General features: G+C 36.3%; 2 protein-coding genes across 4 annotated transcripts in view; one reads left to right on the top strand and one right to left on the bottom strand.

Moving 5' to 3' along the window:
* The window catches only part of plekhm3 (pleckstrin homology domain containing, family M, member 3), a 63,956-nt gene extending 59,202 nt beyond the window's left edge, over positions 1-4,754 (bottom strand). The window contains exon 1 of one of the 3 annotated variants that reach the window (XM_030125651.1): positions 4,705-4,754. The gene's annotated coding sequence lies outside the window, so the exon portion shown is untranslated. Of the gene's footprint in view, positions 1-3,571; positions 3,673-4,604; positions 4,641-4,704 lie in introns of those variants that run through there. The other 2 variants (XM_030125652.1, XM_030125653.1) reach the window with 2 other exon arrangements.
* A 13,379-nt stretch (positions 4,755-18,133) lies between these two features.
* dnajc15 (DnaJ (Hsp40) homolog, subfamily C, member 15) lies at positions 18,134-21,458 on the top strand. The gene is made up of 6 exons (XM_030125733.1): positions 18,134-18,265; positions 19,518-19,569; positions 20,028-20,101; positions 20,565-20,641; positions 20,731-20,801; positions 20,944-21,458. The coding sequence occupies exons 1-6, from the start codon at positions 18,158-18,160 to the stop codon at positions 21,012-21,014; spliced, it is 453 nt and encodes a 150-aa protein (XP_029981593.1). The 5' UTR covers positions 18,134-18,157; the 3' UTR covers positions 21,015-21,458.
* The last annotated feature ends 238 nt before the right edge of the window (positions 21,459-21,696 follow it).

Below are 21,696 nucleotides of genomic sequence, written 5' to 3'. Positions count from 1 at the left end.
TTCCTTCTCAGCCTGTAAAAAATAGTACATACTGTCTTACAGATCCTCATCAAATAATAGTTGACTTCCTCCTCAGCTGCTCATCACAAGACTGAGTGAACAGAGAGGAAACAGGCCTGGGCGGGGTTCCCATCCATCTGCCCGATGCCTGTCTCTATTTATTCTCTGGACTCCTCAATCTCTCTCTTTCTCTTTCTATACATTTTACTCTCTCTCTCTTTCTCTTTCTATACATTTTACTCTCTCTCTCTCTCTCTCTCTCTCTCTCTCTCTCTCTCTCTCTCTCTCTCTCTCTCTCTCTCTCTCTCTCTCTCTCTCTCTCTCTCTCTCTCTCTCTCTCTCTCTCTCTCTCTCTCTCTCTCTCTCTCTCTCTCTCTCTCTCACTTCTGCAAATTAATTATTTAAAGGCCATTACATCACTACAGTCTCATTTCCAGCTGGTCTGGCCAATGTATTGAATGTTTAGTAACATATAAGGGATGTGTTTTGTTGTGAAGTTACACAAAACACTGGTAAATACAGATACCAATGGGATTGTAAGACTTTTTTAAAGATTTCAACTGACTTCTGTTAGTCAGTATTCTCTAAAATATCACAGACCACATCTTTGGAATAATCTGTCCTGAACTTCAGTCAACATCTTCTTTATACTTATTTAAACAGCAATTGAAAAGGATTCTAATTTATGAAAAAGTGTAGTGTTTTATATAATATTATTTTAATTATATTGAATTTTTATTCTTTCTTTCTATTTAGTGTGTTTTGTTTATTTGCTTGGAGAGGTATTTATATAAGCCTTTTTGGCTTCTAACCTCTCCTGCACAATGGTGTTCCTTGCATATTTCTTTTTTTTCTTGATGTTGTTTGTAATGTGTAAAAAAAAAAAAAAAATCCTAAAGTGCATTTTGATACAAACACAATTGCTTCTAGTGCTGTAAATGTGCCTTTCCTTGACCCAGGGTCAGTACCCAAAATGTGTCACCCAGTAAATAGCTACATAAAAATACTATGATATGTGATGTCATTTTACCACTTCAAATACAAGAAACACTCTTTTTGTAAGGCTGTGTCTCACACTCTCTCGTGACAAACACAGCACTGAAAACATACCCATGCTCTTTCTAATCCCCTCGGTCTCAAATTAAAGAAATTTAATACAAGTGGGAGTTTCTAAATGTTGGCCTTTCCTAAAGCCCTGTAAAACGCAAAGGAGAGATCTCTGCATTTTATGGACAGACATTCACCAACAAAGCATTCTCAGTAACAGCACAAGTCAAAAGAACTTGTCCCGTACAAAGAAGACATTTAGAGACTATTCTGAGAGCTCAAAATGCCTTTAGCATTTTAAGTCTTTGTTTTGTGTGTCTCTTAGGTATGTCTCCGGTTAGTAAACTTTCTTTACACCTACAATGGTTGACGTTGTTAGCCATTGTTGAGATTTTGCTAGCTGCAATTACCTCCCTACAATCTAACCCTCACTCAAGGGTTTGCCTCACATGTGAAATAAGCATTAAAGAGTATTTGTTACCCCGCCCTCCAAAGGGGAGGCAAGGGGTATTGTTTCTGGTCCAGTTTGTTTGTTTCTTTGTTTGTTACCACTCTAGCAGCAAAACTATTGGTTGAATTCACACCAAATTGGGTTCATAGATTGCCAGTGACCCAGAATAGATCTGATTCCATTTTAGGAAAATTAGGTCAAAGTTCCAATTTTTTATGAATTTTTTCAATCTTTTTTTCTTCCCAATTACCTATAATGGGTGAAATTTCAAATGTCTATAAAAACATCAATTTCATTTCAATTTACTTCAGACTTGTCACATATATAGAGGCAATTGACATGCTGACAGCAGCACACACATAGACATGATGACATCAGCTGGATCAAAGCTGTCCAAAATAAGCTACAATACGTGCACGGGGCGGGGCTTGTTGTGCCTGGCGCCACTTGTTTAACATTGTTTTGAAGGTGGAAGAGTCAGAACGTAATGTACATGGCAAACTTAGTATATTTTTGTAAATCTGGTTCCTGTTGCTACACCAAATTTCTCTTTCTAAATATTTTCTTTGACCTGACTTGATAACTCTGTTGTTTGATCCACAACTTAAGTTATATTCAGCATCAGCATAGACAAAAATAAAACTGAAAAGGAACATTTTGAACAATAGCAAAACTAAGCTCCTTCTGCTGTTTAGACCATTTCTCAGCCTGTGTAGGTCTGATACACTGTGCTGTAGTTAGTTTGCTGATTAGTAGTGTTAGCTAACAGTAATTACACCATCACAATGGCTAAACATATTAGCAAAATCTTAAAGTTACAGATTAATGACAAAATGATATACTAATAAGCCAGTTACATGTAACATACATCAACTGCCAGTAAAGTTTTTATAACTGCTAGATGGTTAGTAGTTATAAAAACTTTAATGGCATTATTCTAAACTTGCATCAAAATTCATGTTAAATATTTTTTGATATATATATATATACAGAAAAGCATGAATTACATACATTAGAGGCCAGTTGTACATTTAGATTTCCAGAAGTTTCACCGATCTATGTTTCCTCTAGTTCAAGCAATTTGTTTAATCAAAATCTGAAAAGGATTTTGGGAAGTTTGTAAAGCACAGGAAGCAATTGCTTTAAAAACTTAGATCCACTATACAGTTACACCTATTCCATCAGTACTGCTCTAGGTTTTTCTATCCAGAATGATCACATGCTCACATGATTGTGCGCAACATATTTCCCACGACACCATCTGCCTGTTAATACTGTTCTGATCTAACTGAGCATCGTCACCAAGGGGAGTTAGTCATCCACCTTCTCAGTGAAGTCCTCTTGACTCACATTGCAGTCATACCCGTACAGTCAACCCAAGGATTCAAGAAACACAAGCCGGGAAACCACATATTAATATATAGAAAAATATTACAGAATATACAAACAACTTAAAAGACCAAACATTACATAAATCTGGATGAAAATAACAAAAGATGGCACAATATGAAAACTATGCAAGACCTAATAGATATAAGATGCTACAAGGCAAAAAACATGTAGACTTTTTTCTGAAGATACAACCATTATAACCAGTGAGGCAACAACTAATGACTAATGTTCACTTTCATCTTATTTTCTTGATAAATGGTTAGTCAATAAAATGACTGAAATTCTTGAGTGTTTGTCAAAGCCCAAGATAACAGCCAGAAAAAAGCTAACTAATCAATCGATCAATAGCTCTATTAACAAGAGAAAACCAATATGGAAAATGGTTATTTGAGGTTTTATCCAGAACAGTTTATATCAACGGGAACTGTGCTGAAAGGATTCCCGCTTTTAGGCTGTTGGACACACTACAAACACTGATACAGTAGTGAAGAATGCCAAACAGTAAATCAACTTCCTGGGGATTCTCGGGAAAAACAACCCATAGGAGAAGCTGCTGGTGAGTTCTGCTGCTGTCCGGTTCACAGTGTGCTGACAAACTGCATCTCTACGTTGTATACCAGCTGCTCAGGAGAGCCCTTCAGAGGGTCAATGACAGCACACAAAAGATCACCGGCTGCTCACTGTGCTTTTTGGAGGACTTATATCACTCCTGCTGCCTCAGCAGAGCAATATTTGGAAGGAATCGCTGTATCTGTTGTCACCCTGTTTGACCTGCTGCCTTCTGGTTGATGCTTCAACTCCATCACAACACCACACATATCCTCTGCAACTCAGAAAATTTACACTATATAAAATGTGTATTATTAAAGCCTCTAATACACAATCATGGTCTGATTACTACACACAGCACATTGTACTCATCTTTTAGTCTTTTTTTCTATGTCTACAATGCTTGTGAATGGAGTGACAAGATTGTTACTTCATTTGGTTGTACTAGTATGTATAATAATAATAATAATAATAATAACAATAATAAGACACATTAAACCTGAAATGAATGTCTGCAATAATAAATCATATCTTCATATTAGAAGTTAGTTAAGGGTCAAAACCTTAACTATTGATTGCCATTCCAACATTTATTTCAATTTAAAGTAGCTCTTTGTTTTGGATAATCCCTTATGGTCTAACTAAAGCAAAAATGAATTTAAAAGTAAAAAGATGGGTCATTTAGCAACAGTAATCTGTCAAATTGTATCCAACATGTCCTGTCAGAGAGATTTCAAATACCGTGTTTTGATCCTTAAAGAAATGACCGATGTTGTGATTAGGCTTAATACAAGTATGAAGTAAAGTAGTAGTGAATGTAAGTCAATATAAAGTCCCTAAGCCTTGATGTGTGTTTGTTTTCCTTTATCTATATCACACAGTCAGCATCTTAGCAGTAAACACAGGAGAAGCCACGGGCAGCCTGTCGGTTCGGTATCGTGACTTCCTTTGAGATTTAACCTGCTAACAGGCCCACTGACACGGCACCCGAGATAAATATAACACCCGATGGCCTGCTTTACATTCTGGCTGAATAACGTCTCTTTTCATCCACAGCCGCTGTGATGTGAACCGGGGGAAGGGGAGAGTTAGCTAGCAGCTAACGCTAGCCTCTATCCATCCTTGAGCAATGTCATTCCCACACAAAATAAAAACTTTGACTCACTCGTACTGAAAACCATCACGTACCCGCGGGTCTGTGTTGTTATTGTGCTGTGGTAAAAGCGCCGCCGTGTATGAGATGTAAAACATACATCGGGACTCACCTTACTGTGTTTACCATTATGTCATTTGCCAGTACGTCAGCGGAAAAAATCCTCCGGGTGAAACTGGAGCTGGAGTACAAAGGTTCCGTTTATGACACTAAAGTAGCCTGCATTACTTTATTGGTATAATGTGACACATGAGCGTTTTCTTTTCTTTTCCTCCATGATTAGAGAACACACGCTGGATCTCAGAATAATACTGGGTGAAGGTATATATCAGGTGATAATAATATAGGGTGGTTGCAAAATAATACCAGCAATGGCCACTACAGAAGACAGGATTTTAAAGTCTAATTTCATCAGGCTTCATATGACACCAGGGTATAGGAGGTTGGCTTTTATTGCAGTTCTCACTCAATAAATCCTTTATTTTAAAGTGTGAAATTTTAGAAATCTGAATCGTTTTTTATAATCAAAGGGGTTTTTTTGTTTTGTTTTGTTTTGTTTGTTTGTTTGTTTGTTTGTTTGTTTGTTTGTTTGTTTTTTAATTGATTTTTGTTTTTGACAAGAAACACACAACATATATATCATTTTAATAGCTAACACTTTGCACTATACACACCCAAAACACAACCAGGGTGGAAATAATAACTTTATTTGTATAGCACCTTTAAAAACAAAGTTTACAAAGTGCTTTGACAGAGGGCACAACAGCAGGATACACGAAGCAAGTAAAAACACTAAAACAGAAGCAACACAATTAGAGAGAAGTATGAACAAATTAATAATCAACAGGATCAAATTTAAAAATTAAAATTAAAAATTAAAAGTTAAAAAGGGACAGACATCACATAAAAGCAAGTCTATCAAAATGTGTTTTAAGAAGTGACTTAAAAGATGTTACTGATTCTGCAAGCCTTATCTCCTCATGCAGGCCATTCCAAAGTCGAGGGGCCCTGATGGAAAATGCCCAGTCACCTTTTGATTTAAGCCTCGACTTTGGAACAGCCAGGAGCCCTCTGCCCGAGGATCTAAGGCTGCGTGCTGGCTCGTAGTCAACTAGCATTTCTTCTATATAACTTGGGGCCAGGCCCATTCAGGCTTTAAAAGTGATCAGTAAAATCTTGAAATCAATTCTAAAACACACAGGGAGCCAGTGAAGGGATGCAAGGATAGGAGTGATATGATGTTGTCTGTTAAAACCAGTGAGAAGTCTGAAATCTGACTTTTATGTTCGTAAGACCATCTGCTAAAATGGCTCAGATAAGGTTGGGGTGTCACAGATGCTTATACATTTTAATGGTCAATCAGTGTTAATATTAAAAGAAAGAGAGATTAAAAAAAAAAAAAAAAAAAAAAAATATATATATATATATATATATATATATATATATATGTATAGATAAAAGAGATAAACTTTGTATATTTGGGTTTAAAAAGAAGGTAATGACTATGTTGTAAATGTGCCTCATTTTGAAAAATAAATGAACTCATTTGAGGTCTATAAAAGTGGGTCTAATGATCATGGAAAAATATGGTGAGATGAGAAGCACTGCTGTAGATAAAAGTAAAAAGTTTATAAGGTAGATGTACAGCAACAAATTAACATACACATTAAGGATACGATAAAAAAAAAAATCCAGAACATCATATTAGTTGTAAAACATTGATCTGACCATTTCACTGCACTTTTATTTTTGACACATCAGGTATAGAGTGCAGATCTTCCTGAAAAAGAAAAGAGCGACTGACAATAACTTCAGTTAGATAGTGGTGTTTTATTGGAAAACACACATAGAACATAGGACATCTGTATTCAAAATACAATAGTGTGTATTAGGGCAAAGAATATAAACTGTGGCAAAGAAACGAAAACATTAATGACAACACAGAACTTAGAAATCCATCACTTCTCAGGCAGGCAGATGAGGACCAGTAAAATTACAATTCAGGAAGTTTTGATTCTAGAGAGGTGATGCTGATGCTGAGAGGCAGATCAAATATCTGCCTCTCAGCAACAAAGCATTTTGACAAAACACTGTGACCACAGTATAAAGTATAAACCAACCAAACCACCTATGGGTCTGATCAAGCGGTAACACATGTACATATTTCATGTTCAACAGTCTCTGTCATGTAAGCAGAGTAACTTATATACATGTATTACAAATATTTGAGAAGGTATTTATAAGCACTTCAACATTATGTAAAACAACATTTGGGGGAAATAAAATTTTTAGGTAAAAAATGTCAAATTACTGCTCGGTAACACGTGGATTTGAAACAGACATCAATTTTTTTAAGCTTTAAGCAAACATTCAAAACATGCGGCTCTCGACAGAAATTGATATCATGTAGGGCAAAATCTTTTAGATATTATGTTCAACTACACTGAAAATAAATTTTGGAGTAAAATATTGAAAAGTCTCTGTTTTATTGGCTTGAGAATGTGGGAACACGTGGGCAGGCTGCCATAGTAACACGTGGACGACTCTTTACCATTGTATGCATCACCCAGTGTTGATGTATTTTCAAAAACAACAAGCCAGATATAATCACAATGTTTTATTTAATGTATTTAATAGTAACACATGGACAGGGCCTTTTAAGCAACACACAAATGTTCAAACTCATAAATATCAATAACATTGACAAAATAATGAAAATGTAATACTTAAAACTTAAAAATCATCTGCATAATCAACAGACTGAATACATTTTTAAGAAGTTTTGCTATAATTTTTAGTGTCAAATTCAACCTATGGCAATGGTGTAAAAAGCACAATTGTTAAAATTGGTTGTACTTTTTTTCTACAAGTGGTATTTTAAAAAGGATAACAGTTCCATAAAATAGAGTTCTTTAGCTAAAAAATGAGCCCACTTGATAAATGATGTGTGCAAATGTGCTTTTTCATGTTGATGTTCACTTTCAGTTGATCCGATCCATATGCATTTATGCTAATTGTGATTAGCACATTAGTGCTTCAGACTAACCCCTCTGCTTGTGCATATGAGACCTTATTTTTTGGGGAAAAAAATGCATTACAGTCAATGGTGAGAGACAACCTATTTAAATGTAACAGATAGATCAGACTGTGAAAATACACAAATCGAAAAACTACACACCCCAAAGTCAAGGAGGTGATATCATCATAACTTTTCCTTTCCATGATCTGTTCAGAGTCACTGAATGTCCCTGCAACTTTAACATTGCTGTACTGTGGTGATTTTCACATCTTTTAACACTTTTTCATCTCAGTCTCAAACATTAACCCATAAAGACCTAAACATTTACCGCCAACCAAAACCATCTATTGACCTACACTGTTTAATAACTGTTGATCCACAAATCCTGTCAAGATGTGTAAACAACTGGTGCAAAATACAGTTTGTCATCTTTTCATGGTCATCAGATATGACCCATTTGGACGTTCAGAGGCTCCGTAGTTACCCTGGAAACACCGTCATCTTCTACAAAATTGAGTCACCAGTAAAACCCATGGAGTTGGTTCAATGACAGTGGATGGAGACACTGGGTTTATGTTCAGTTAATGAGATATACTTTTTTAAAAGTCACTTTTTCTTCAGTTTCCTCCATTTTTGATGTAATAACCATCAACTTTAATCTGAGCTTTTATGAACATTAATTTAATCAATAAATGAAATGTTGGAAAATGCTTGACTTTCACTGAAAAAAAAAACAAAATAAAGAAGATAATATTATAATAAATGCTGATAAATCATATGAGAAAGGTTAAATAGAGAGAAAAATTCATATGGAAACTGACACAAAAGTAGCACTGGGTCTTTATGGGCTAAGATAAAATGTGCTAAGGTACCAGTCATTTTGGAGTTGGTCGTGTGTATCACATGCAAAAAGAACTCAATCCATTCAGTTGTTGATGTTTTTTTACTATTGTTGCCACAAACTATGACTTTCTTGGCTTGTAAAAGTCCGGGGGCACAGTTCAAATTGGATAAATAAAGCACAGTAGGACAATAGGTCGACTGACAGGAGTAGGAGTAGCCATGTAGGGACAGAGTACAGCATCTATTGTACTATGATCACAGTGATATAGAGAAATGGATATCAACTTGGAAGTGTGGAGTTGTCTCATAACTGTCCAGACTTAACCCATAAAGACCCAGTGCGACATTTGTGGCAGTTCCTAAATGAATTTTTCTCTATACTTAACCTTTCTTAAGTGATTTATGACCATTGATTGCCATGTTATTCTCCTCATTTTGCTTTTTTTTTTTTTTTCAGTGTATATCTTGCGTTTCCCTATATTTAACTAACCAATCATGTAGATGTTCATAAAAGCTCAGATTAAAGTTGGGGGTTATCATATGAGAAACAGAGAAAACCCATAACCCATAAAGACCCAGTGCTACTTTTCTGGTAGTTTCCAAATAAAATTTTCTCTATTTCTACCTTTCTTAACTGATGTTTTGCCAATTTTTAAAATAATATTATCCTCTGTATTTTGCATTTTACGGTGTAAATCATGTAATTTCCTATATTTAATTCACAGATCATGTGGATGTTCATGAAAACTCAGAGTAAATTCAAAGTTAATTTCATCAAAACAGAGAAAAATCAAGAAAAAGGAACATTTTCAGCAACGATATCCATAACTGAACATAAAACAAGTGTCTCCATCCATTGTCATTTATTAAACTCCATGGGTTTTACTGGTGAATCAATGCTGTAGAAGATGACAGTGTTTCCATGTTCACTATGGAGCCTCTGAACGTCCAAATGGGTCATATCTGATGACCATGAAAAGATGACAAACTGCATTTTACACCAATTATTTACATGTATTGATAGAGTTAGTGAATCAACAGGTATTAAACAGTTTAGATCAGTAGATGTTTTTTGTCACCATTGGCTGTTTGGGTCTTAATGGGTTAATTAACATTAAAGTTATAGCTGATTAGAGTGGAACAAATGGCTAAAAAGGAAAAGCATAGCAGATATATGTTACTGATGCTCATTAACATTGAGGAGGACAGTTATGTAAAGCCCAATCTTGAAATCTCCTGTTCCCTTGAATAATGTGTTTTGCATTAAGATGATTCACTCACCAAAATGGCCTGATCAATACGAATGGTTTAGTGGTGGCAGGAGACGGTACATTTAGTTAATTTCACATGAAACAGTCATAAAACACTTATTGTTGAGAGTGGATGAGAGTCTACAATCAGCTGGCCCAGCACTTGAAAGTTTGAATCTATGGATGAAGACATAGAAAAAGGTTATACTACCAACAGAACATCTTAAATAACAGGCTGGTCTATTTTTCACATTGTGTGAGATTAAAATGCAATGTAGTAGTAGTAGTAGTTTATTCGGTCATTAATTACTTTGAACAATAAACAAAAAAACATATCCATTGTTCTATATACAATGCAACCGAAAGGGTTTTGGCCAGTGTTTTTCAACCTGGGGTCAGGACCCCACGTGGGGTCAAATGGGGTCGCCTGAAATTTCTAATAATTGATTAAAAACAACAAAAACAACAACAACTCACAAATAAAAAAAATATGGTGAGTTTAAAGAGACAATCACAATACATAAAAGACAGGACAAACTCTGAAGCTGAAACTGAAGCACTGTGGTACTGTTCATCTTTCAAATGTTCATTGTGGTCAGTTTCAGATGCTGCAGCTCTTTCATAATTCATAGTTTGAGTTCTTGTTTGTTCAGTATTAATCGTCAGCCTTGTAAATCCAAGCTGGACTGACTGTACATATCCTGACCAAGGAAAACAAAATTCTCACTTTGCGCAGTAATCTACACCTGGCTTTTCTGCCTCTGTCCATAATAAAATACATTATATAGACTAAACATCACCTAAAATTAACATTTATTTTCAATGTAGTATAGCCAACTATTACATGATCGAAAACAAATTAATTTTAACCAAAAAAAAAAAAAGTCTCTGTTTTGAATGTCAGAAATTTTGTCACAACGGGGGAAATGAGAGGACTCAAATGCACGATACTGAAGGGAAAGAAAACACAAGTTTATTAAACACAAAAGAAAATAAAACAACGGAGAATACAGAACCGGGTTCAGAGTCCATAAAGGAAGACCCAAAAAAAAACAGAACCTGGGTCAGAGTCCGTAGAGGAAGATGGCAGAATGTCCGGGTTATGGCATGGAATGAAGAGGAATGGACCAGCGCTGTATGGCTGCAAACCAAAGCCTTAAATAGGCTAAAGGTAATTGGCTGCAGCCACGCAGTGCCAGCAGGTGAGTCTGATGATGATAATGATGATTATGAGAAGGAGGAGCTGAGGGTCACACAGGCATGACCAAAAGGGAGGAGCTGAGAGTCACACAGGCACGAATCCTGACAAATTTGTGATGTTAACATGGGGTCACGAGCCAAAAAAGGTTGTTAATCACTGGTTTAGGCTGAAGTTAAGATTAATTTTGCCTAACCCTATTTACAACACAATGTTTCCAAATAAAAACAAACAAACTAAGAAAAAAAATTTCAGTGTTATCACTGCAAGATATACAACAGAAGAGAATACATATTTAATTTTAATTCAAGTCCATCATGTCCTTATCTCAACTACTGATATTAATCCTAATCTTTTAAACGAGCATTTTCTTTAGTCAATCCTGAGCTCTATATTTCTGAATAATAGTTAATTTGTACATCTTTTTAAAAGTTCTAATTGTTTCAGACTGTTTGAATCGAACTTCCAGGCAATGGAAACAGGGAGGGAAAAATGAATAATGAAAAAACAACACACAGAGTACCAGGACAGCAACATTATAGTTAAGTCTGCCAATGACACAGCACTGTATTTAACCACAAGTATAGTAGTCTTATCTGGAAGAGGTAAAGACACTAGTGTTAGGACTACAACCTTATCCTAAATGTCAGTAAGACAAAGGAGATGATTGTGGACTTAGGAGGAAACAGCAGAAGGTTTAACACGCCCTCAAAATGAACGGTACTCAGGTAGACAGAGTGGACAGTTTTAGGAGATCACTGACGACGGGACCTGGGCCGACCGCATGGACTCAATGTGAAGGAAGGCACAACAGCGTCTTTATAATCTGAGACACTGCAGGGATTTACCAAATACTTAAGGCCTTCTATACGTCCACAGTAAGAGAGGGAGTAGAAAGGTTGGAATGGAGACAAGTGTACACAACAAGACCAAAAAGCCCTCAAGGTGTGGAGAGATCAGCTGACCACAGCATTAGGGCCAAACTCTCCATCCTTCAGGGCATATACACCATCCGTCACACCAACAATGGCCTCTTCTCAGGGAAGTTGCCCTTTAAGGATCAGTAACACTTCCCTAACTGCAGTGAAAAAAACAAAACACTGGATTGTTAAAATGCAGCTCTCTCCACAAGGTCCAAACCAAAAAACTAAGTGTGATTATATTTGACCTGATTTAATTTAACATCACTGTGAACAGAGCAGTAAAGCAGCAGAGTAGCATCTGACAGACTGTAAACAGAAATAGGTAATTACAGACGTCAGTCACATCATTTGTTGGTTTGGTATAGAGTGGGACATATAGGTATTTAACCCTCTGAGACCCAGCAATGTATTTTGGTCCTCTATATTGGTCAAGACTTTCACAACTTCACCCTACAAAAAAAAAAAAAAAAAAACATAATCCAATCATAAATAAATAAGTAAATAAATAAAAAAACAGAACAAAAACAAAAACAACTGTTGCATTGTACTGATTTCAATCAAAGCAGTTATTTAATATAAAAAAGCCAAAACTGGTACTTTCTGGTGTCAGGAAGTTAAAGTTTTGTTATGTAAGATTTACACAAGTTGTAGTGTTTAAAGGATAAAGGTTAACTCATCCATCCCAGTACAGGACCTGGCATTAGCATTTATCATTTGATTCAGATTCAGATATCTTTTATTCATGCACGGAGAAAGAGAAAAATAAATAAATAATCTATCTATCTATCTATCTATCTATCTATCTATCTATCTATCTATCTATCTATCTATCTATCTATCTATCTATCTATCTATCTATCTATCTATCTATCTATTTCTATTTATTTATTTATTTATTTATTTATTTATATTTCCTGCTGATGTGACTACAGATGATTACATTTTGGCCCTTCTTAGTCAGAGAACAATCCCATATTAACATGGGCTGATATTTTTAAGAATCAAAACTCATATGTGTCATGATTGTAATTCACCACACACACACACACACACACACACACACACACACACACACACACACACACACACACACACGCACGCACGCACGCACACACACACACACACACACACACACACACAAATATGTACAGCTAACAGGGGAGCATTGTCTTCTAAAATAAAAAGTAAAATATTGAGAGATTACTGAGCATATTATGTTGTGGGGAATTACATAGTATAATGTTTTGAGTTACAGTGTGACAGAACATTTCACTACTATTGTATTCCATGCAACTGTATGTGACAAGTAAAATTTGAGTCACTCAATGAATAACTATGTAGAAATGCTATGTCTTTTTACTCTAATCATCTGTAAAATTGCTTTCATTTGTGGTGAAATTTGTATTAATCATTTGTAGTTGCAGAGATTTTTGTTGAAAAAAAAACCCCAACAAAAACCCCCTGAATGCCAGTCTAGGTTTCATTGTGCTTCTAAATGAGTCCACTGTGTTTCTGGAGCTCTCTCTCTGAGCTTTAGAAACCCTTTTAGACTAAGTGCTTGTGTCTGGATGTAAGGATTGATGTAACAAATAAGCATCGACTTTAGGAATAAGCCCATCTCTGTCTGCGAGGCCCTATCATTTTCCACCTAACAGTAATCTCACAGCCCCCTTTTCCTTGACTCATGCACTCAGGTCTCTCTGTGTCCTGGCAGCCTGGCATGTTTCCTTCTTTATTTTGATCCTACCATCTTCTGCTGATGACTAAATTATGATTAGATTTAAAGATGTGCTGTGCTTTCATCTGTCTAGTGTGTTGTCTAATACTGCCCCCCCCCACCACCACCACCACCACCCTTCTCGAACCGCCACCATGACCCCCCAAACACACACAACACAATAGACGTCTACCTTGTCTCACTCACACGCTATTGAAGAGCAGAGTGGCTGCTTGGTCCCCATGGAAACAGCATCTGTGTATGTGTGTGTTCAGTAAATATTTCCCTTGCACAAAAACAGAGGATTTTTTTTTTTTTTTTCAATGGCACAATTTCCTCTAATGCAACCTTTTTTCTCCTATTATGTCTTAGTCTTGAACTGCGATGGTTAAAATGGTAAACTGAAAACACCTGAATTAGTAATACATTCACTATTACATTCGTGACGCAAGGCTCCCATCGCGAAATAATTTAATTCAAGATAAAACAAAGCAGATAAAACAGGACAGCAAAACAATAGCAGCATTCGACTATCAAACACAACAGCAGTGGAATAAAAAGTTGCATTTTAGATCAATTAGGAAAAACAAAGCAGATGCATATTTGGAATATACTGTCATGCATAACAATTTCAAACATGTATAATAACATTAAGAGAAAGAGAAAAATGTCTGTTTATAAGAAAAATGGCCGCTGTTATTGCGCTGAACAGCAGTTATTTCAGTGGTTTACACATCAAAACACTGTATTCTACCATTATCAGGTCATGGAGTTAAGTCAAACAGCTTTAGGGAGACTAAAAAAACATACGCTACAAACAAAAAGTTAAGGATATTTCATTTTTTTGTTATTTTTTTGTCATTTTTGCCATTTGTAAATAAGACCATGTCTGGTCATTAAAAAAATGTGTTTCAATTCAAATCACACACAAAAAAAGTAAAAAAAAAAAAAAAAAAATGCTGTGCAAGAATCCCAAGTGAAAAAAAAAAGCCCAAAAATCAAAAATATCCTTAACTTTTTGTTTGTAGGGTAACTGCCAGCTAACACACTGTTGCACATAAAGATGGAAGAACCTTTTTTTTTTTGTTTTAACCTCTTCTTATGAATAGTTTTTGTAATTTGATTTATTCTTGACAGATAAAGTGTAACTGGGAGCCAGTAGGTAAGCACTGCACCAGGTCAAAATGTGATTACTTATGTGTATAAAAAGGAATATAAAGAGGAATGTGTCTGAAAACGAAGTTATTACTCGTTTATTCAAGAAACGTCACATGGACATTTTTGATGCTTTGTATACATTATAATTTATTTGTGTTATTTCTATATATTGTCAGGGAAGTGGATGCATTTTCTCACTGCAAAAATCAAAATCTTACCAAGTGTATTTTTCATTTCTAGTCAAAATATCTCGTCACATTTAAAAGTAGAAAAGCACACGGAGAGCGCAGACCTCCACCAGGGCAGATCAGTGACCCCCCCCCCCCCCCCCCCCCCCGATCACCACCAAAATTTAACCATTTGTTCCTTGTGCCAGTATCAACATTTCCTGACATTTTCATCCAAATCCGTCCATAACTTTTTGAGTTATCCTGCACACGGACAGACAGACAAACAGACAAACAAACCAATGTCAGCAAAAACATAACCTCCTTGGCGGAGGTTTTAGGTTGATAAAACAAAGACATTTTTCACTTGTTCCATTGGCAGATTTTTTTGCTTGAATTAAACAAAACTAGAAAAGCACTCGGAGAGCACAGACCTCCGCCAAGGCAGATCAGTGCCCCCCCACCCCCCCAACCCCCCGATCACCACCAAAATTTAATAATTTGTTCCTTGTGCCAGTATCAACATTTCCTGAAAATTTCATCCAAATCTGTCCATAACTTTTTGAGTTATCTTGCACACAGACAGACACACAGACAGACAGACAGACAGACAAACCAACGCCAGCTAAAACATAACCTCCTTGACGGAGGTAAAAATCTTGAATTAAGCAAAAAAAAAAAAAATCTGCCAATGGAACAAGTGAAAATTGCTTTGGTAAGATTTCTTGAAATAAGATTTTCAAGATCTATTGTCTAAAAATAAGTTCTTATATCTCACTTACAAGTTACTCTTCAGGTGATTATGTTTTATTTTAAGTGTGATGAGATATTTTGACCAGAAATGAGAAAAATACACTTGGTAAGATTTAGATTTTGGCAGTGCTTCACTTGCAATATCTTCAGCTGTCATGGCCAGCATCCCATGACAGCAATGATTGTATTTCACATAAGTTAACTTTTTGGTAAGATCCTATAATTGGTGATGGGAGAATCAGACTGCTTTTTTGTCTCATCCAAAGACTCTCACTGAGGTTCAGGTCTGGACTCTGTGGTGTCCAATCCATGAGTGACAATGATGCCTCATACTCCTTGAACCACCTTTTCACTGATATTCAATATTGGTAATTCAATATATTCAGGTTCAGCTGACTTCATATTTTAGACACATAACACTGTTGAACCTCAGCAACTGAATCAACCCCAGATCATAACACTGCCCCCACAGGCTTGTATCGCACTCACAAGGCATGATGGGTAATCAGTTTGTCCATCTCTCCCTGATGCACTCATTGCTCTGGAACAGGGTCACCTGGACTCATTAGACCACATGACCTTTAACCAATGAAACACTGTCCAATAATTACGCTCTCTATTAAATTGCTGATAATTACCTCCGCCAAGGAGGTTATGTTTTTGCCGGTGTTGGTTTGTCTGTCTATTTGTCTGTCCATGTGCAAGACAACTCAAAAAGTTATGGACGGATTTGGATGAAAATTTCAGGAAATGTTGATACTGGCACAAGGAACAAATGATTAAATTTTGGTGGTGATCAGGGGGAGGGACTGATTAGCCTTGGCGGAGGTCTGCGCTCTCCAAGTGCTTCTAGTTTTAGAAATGAGAAGCTGTATCAGTTAGCTTTAAAGAAGTTGTTGCAGCTAAAACATATTAAACTGCAGTAATTATCTGATGGAATAATCTGAACCATTACATAAATACAGGGACCAACTTTTTTGCTGGGTTGTGTATTCAGATGTAACAGCTATGTAACAGTAAATGATTCTCACTCCTTGTTGAATTTGTATTATATGTCTTATGTCTTATGTTTAAGTGTTTTGTTTATTTATTACCTCTGCCAAGGAGGTTATGTTTTTGCCGGCATTGTTTTGTCTGTCTGTTTGTCTGTCCGTGTGCAAGATAACTCAAAAAGTTATGGACGGATTTGGATGATAATTTCAGGAAATGTTGATACTGGCACAAGGAATAAATTATTACATTTTGGTGGTGATCGGGGGGGCACTGATCTGCCTTGGCATAGGTCTGCACTCTCCGAGTGCTTTTCTAGTTTTCTTCTGTTTTCACATTCATATTCAAAATCAATCAATCAATCAATTAATAAATTAATCAAAGTAACCACAACCTAGTTGGTAATATGTAAGCTTTTAGCCTCTGTGAAACAACAGGTAAGAGTCAACTGTCTTGCAGCCTTTTAACATCTAGGAAATGATCTTAAAACACAATTGCTGTGAAAATGTTCACATATTTTCAGATTTAACTGGATTATTGCAGATATATGTGTATATTTATGTTCTTCTCACTGGATAACACAATAGTGGTGTGTGTATCTGTGTGTGCTTGTGTACGATCAGCCTTGGCACCGCACACGTCTCATTCACACCTAATGATCCAGACTCTCAGTGGCAGCCATCTCTGCTCCCAGACCAAATCCAATTACAGAGGACAATAGAAACCAGCTCCAGGCTCAGGACTCCATCAGCTCCTCGCTGCTTCACTCTCCTGCTCTGAGACTCCTGCTGGACCCCTAATCATGTTGAGGGTCCACAAGGGCCACAAAGTATACCTGTAGACATTCAGAAACATACAAACACACACACACACACACACACACACACACACACACACACACTTAGGTAGGAGCACAAAGAGAAATACAAATACAAGAATGAGTACAAATAAATGGAACACAAAACATATCACCTACAGCAAGAATCATAAAAGGCCACAAAAACATATATGACAATAATCAGGGCCCAGGTTGAAAAGATACAACCAAGCAAATACAAATAGTCACCTAAACTCAAAAATGCACAGTTAACAAGTTCATGAATGAAATAAAATAAAATAAAATATCATCTTATCGTGATATATCCATTTTAATAGTTTTTGGAGAGTGTCTTGGAGTTATTGGCTGTTTCAAATAATATGTAACACATCCAAACTTATATTTTACAATAGCTCTATCTAGTGGCAGCTAGTGATTATAAACCTGTAAGAATTTATAGAAGACTAAGGAAAAACCTTTCACATTAAAATGAAGAAGATATATTATGGCGTATATCTTTACTGTGACAAATCGATTTTTTACCATAAAGGTTTAAAAAATCTACAGTTGACTTTTATTTGAGTATCTTAACAGCTTCAACGCCCTGCAGTACAAAACCTACTTCCATTATCTGAAATCTAAAGAGTGATTGTCGCCATGTTGTATTTTGAAGGTTTTAACCGGATGTACTGTTTCGTATTTCCGGTAGTGACAGTTGAAGTGAAGCAACATGGCGGCCGCCGGTGGAGTCACCGTGGAAGGAGGAGATTTAATGCGATATGCGGAGTACAGTCCCAAAACAAATGTGAGGAGTGATGCAGAGATAGACAGACAGCTGGTGAGTATTAGTAGTTAAACATTTGTGAATGTCCTTCGGAATTAAGTGATATTGAAGCGGTTTTCTGCCTGCTGAGGCTTAGTTACGTGACCTCAGTGTCACTGTCGTTGCGTCAGGATGTTCAGGACACATTAGCATCAGACAAGTTGAAGAAAACTTTCAATTGTACTTTACTTTTTGTCCATTTCGTTAGTTTCCGCCGGTCATAGATTAGTATTAGGAGTGACCCATTGGGTTGTAGCAACAGCAATACATACACTGCATACAGAATATAGCTAGCTTACACATTGAAGTACATAAAGCGGTAGTATGGAGAACTAACGATACAAAGACCACAATGGACATGATAGGTAGTGAATATAAACTAATCAATGTCAAATTGAGTCGTGCTTTTTAGCTGCACACGGTTGAACCCGTCTGCCTCATTTTACATAACCTTTTCATTTCATTTTATTCATTCATTCCAATCTAAATGATTGGAAAGGAGCACGATGAAGAAAACTTACTACCTGCCCCTTTCTTGAAACATCTGCTTACATCAGATACGTTGCCATTACAGTTATTACAGTAAACAGTTTACCTGATAGTCAGTGCAAATAAAATAAATCTAACATCCATAAGTTGAATTATGTCATTACATGCTTTTATAAAGCTTCTCTATTCTTTACCTATACAACTTCTTAAACTGAAAAATATTTGTACAGCTTTTCTCTTCCACTGCCAAATAATTCCACATCCTGACACCCACAACAGAAATACACATTTTCTTCACGTTAGTCCGCACCCTTTGCTGTTTAAAGTTAAACCTCCTTCTATGTTCTTGCTTGCTTCATTCATGTCTGTTATAATTTTGCCCAAAGCTAAAGCGGTCTAACGTGTATCATTTCTGAACTTACTGGTTAGAATGGACATACTCATTGAAAATAGTTCTGAGATACTGAACAAAGAAGACTTAGTAATGGTTAATAAATCTTTCTTGTCACATGCCATTTCATGGTACAGTTACTGACCTCTGTGGATGTCTCTGGTCACAAGCCTAATGTCACTATGCATCTAAATGTCATTTGCACCTTAATCATTCTGAATTTTACAGTTTGCTTTGCATCTTGAAGTTTTTATATGATAGATGGGTAGGTACATAATCGGCCTTTAGTGATTGACATACAGAATAAAAATACTCCTAGTCCGTGCACTCTTTTGTTTTAATTTTGGGAGTTTTTTGTGACCTGTTGTACATATTTATCTATTTTAGGGAAGGACTCTGATTGCAGTAGGTCTCGGTGTGGCTGCTGCAGGATTTGCAGGTAAGACTGTTTCATTTTAGTGGTTAAGATTTTCTTCTATGTGCGGCTCAGCTTTGGCAGTTGTTAAGCTGCCAGTCTGTTCTTTACATTTAGTTTTAATAGTTACTCCCACTGGAAAATTACAGTGTTGTGATGGTAACAATTGCTTTAACAATTTGCCATTTCCTGTGAGTTTCAGCAGTCATAATCTTTATGTCATTAAACTTCTTCCTTGTTTACGATTGTGAAGAAAACAAGAGGAAGAAATGTGTTTTTCCCAGATTTTGATTAATTTGTAGACACTGAAAAGAACATGAGCTTTCACTGTTAACAACTGTTTTTTGTTTTTTTTTTTTTGGTTGTTTATTTTTGCAGTTTTGACTTTATCCCACCATTTCATTGAAATTATATTTTAGGCCACATCTATCCATCCATCTTTTGTGATGTAATGTTTTGTTGTTGTTGCATGTGATCCACAGGGCGCTATGCATTCCAGTTGTGGAAGCCTCTTGGACAAGTCTTCTCTGAAAAAGTCAGGAAGATGCCCACATTAGTAAGTGTACACTGATAGCTGCCAGTCTTATAATTCACTATTTTATCTTGGGATAACAGTTGTACATAATTAAAGTGGAAACTTCCAGTTTATATTAACAACGCTGAAAAACAAGCTTAGTTTTACCCACAGCCATTTCACTTTTAAAGTCTTCAAAGCTGTAAAAACTGCCCCTAGAATGCAAGTGAATGTCAACCTCACCATTTCTGCTGCTCTATTGCACCACTTACTAATGTTGATCCTGAAGTTTACAACCAACTTATGCTGACCTTAACATTTTATCACCTATGCTCATTGTTGGTGGTCTTAGTAGAGACTTAAATGTATATATGCAGAGAAAACAAGTCATTGTTTTGGGGACAACTGTTACAAATGTGCAACTAAGATGATGCCTGTGTGGATGTTTTGAGATTGGTCCAGATATGTTCACAGTGAGAATTAAAGCTCTGTCATGTCTCTTCAGGCTTTTTCAGCTTATTATAAAGGAGGCTTTGAACAGAAGATGTCCAAGCGAGAGGCCTGCCTTGTTCTTGGCATCAGGTATTAAAACTTGTTGTAAATGTCTTGTAAGTATAAACATGCTGTGAGATGTGAGCACTGTGACAAAATTGACTTGTTTTCACTTGCAGCCCAACCAGCACGAAGGCCAAGGTGCGTGAAGCCCATCGGAGGATTATGGTCCTAAACCATCCAGATAAAGGTAAACCCATCATGGTTGTGTTTAATCTCTATGGTGTTGAAGCTGATTAAACATGTTGGAGTTATTGGATTTAGTCTTGTTGTTGAGTTGTTGTTGAGAAAATGCAAAGTAGGATAAGAACCTGTTGCCTTTCTGTGTTCAGGTGGCTCACCGTATCTTGCTGCTAAGATCAATGAGGCCAAAGATCTTTTAGACAAGGAGACTCGGCGATGACCTGAAGTTTTAACCCTTTAGAGACTTCCATCACCTTGTCAACGGTTCAAGCTCCAGACAGAAACACATCTGAACCTTCATGCAGACAACCTCTGGGGGATGAAAGTTATGATGTACTACTATGACTGCGTCGTTGTTTAGTTATTTGAAACTTTATTTATCAGTCTTTTGAACATAAAAATATCTTTATTAAGATATAATGATATTCCATCTAAATAATTCCATATAAATATCTTTTGTTTGGAGTAAAGGATATTTCTGTGCAATACATGAGAGTATAGTCCTCTAGTGGAGCTTTGGTGTGAATGTTCAAATGTCAGCCTTTATGGTACTACATAATATATGTTATTTAAGGAACATGATGTATGTAACAGTTTAAGGGTGTGCATGTATAAAACATTGAAAAAGTGGCAAAATAGTTTTTTTTTAATAAACTTAAATCTCCGAAGAATTCTTGCGTGTTTGTGAGTGAGTGCCTGGTGATACTGTGGGCAGGTCAACACAAAAACAAGAATTAAGACTATTCATGTAGTATATGTTTTTAACTTTGTTACCTTCACTAAAATGTTTTTTTTTTTTTTTTTTTTGTGGACTCTTAGAACAATGGGAGAGATTAACTCTTTAAAACCTGACGTGTCATTGCTGACACATCCTACGCAGTTTGGATGGCTGTAACTTTCAC

Source organism: Sphaeramia orbicularis, chromosome 21 (genome assembly GCF_902148855.1).
Source record: "Sphaeramia orbicularis chromosome 21, fSphaOr1.1, whole genome shotgun sequence".
Classification (NCBI taxonomy): domain Eukaryota; kingdom Metazoa; phylum Chordata; class Actinopteri; order Kurtiformes; family Apogonidae; genus Sphaeramia; species Sphaeramia orbicularis.
The sequence above is the reverse complement of the archived record's forward strand: the minus strand, read 5'-3'. Positions and strand labels throughout refer to the sequence as shown.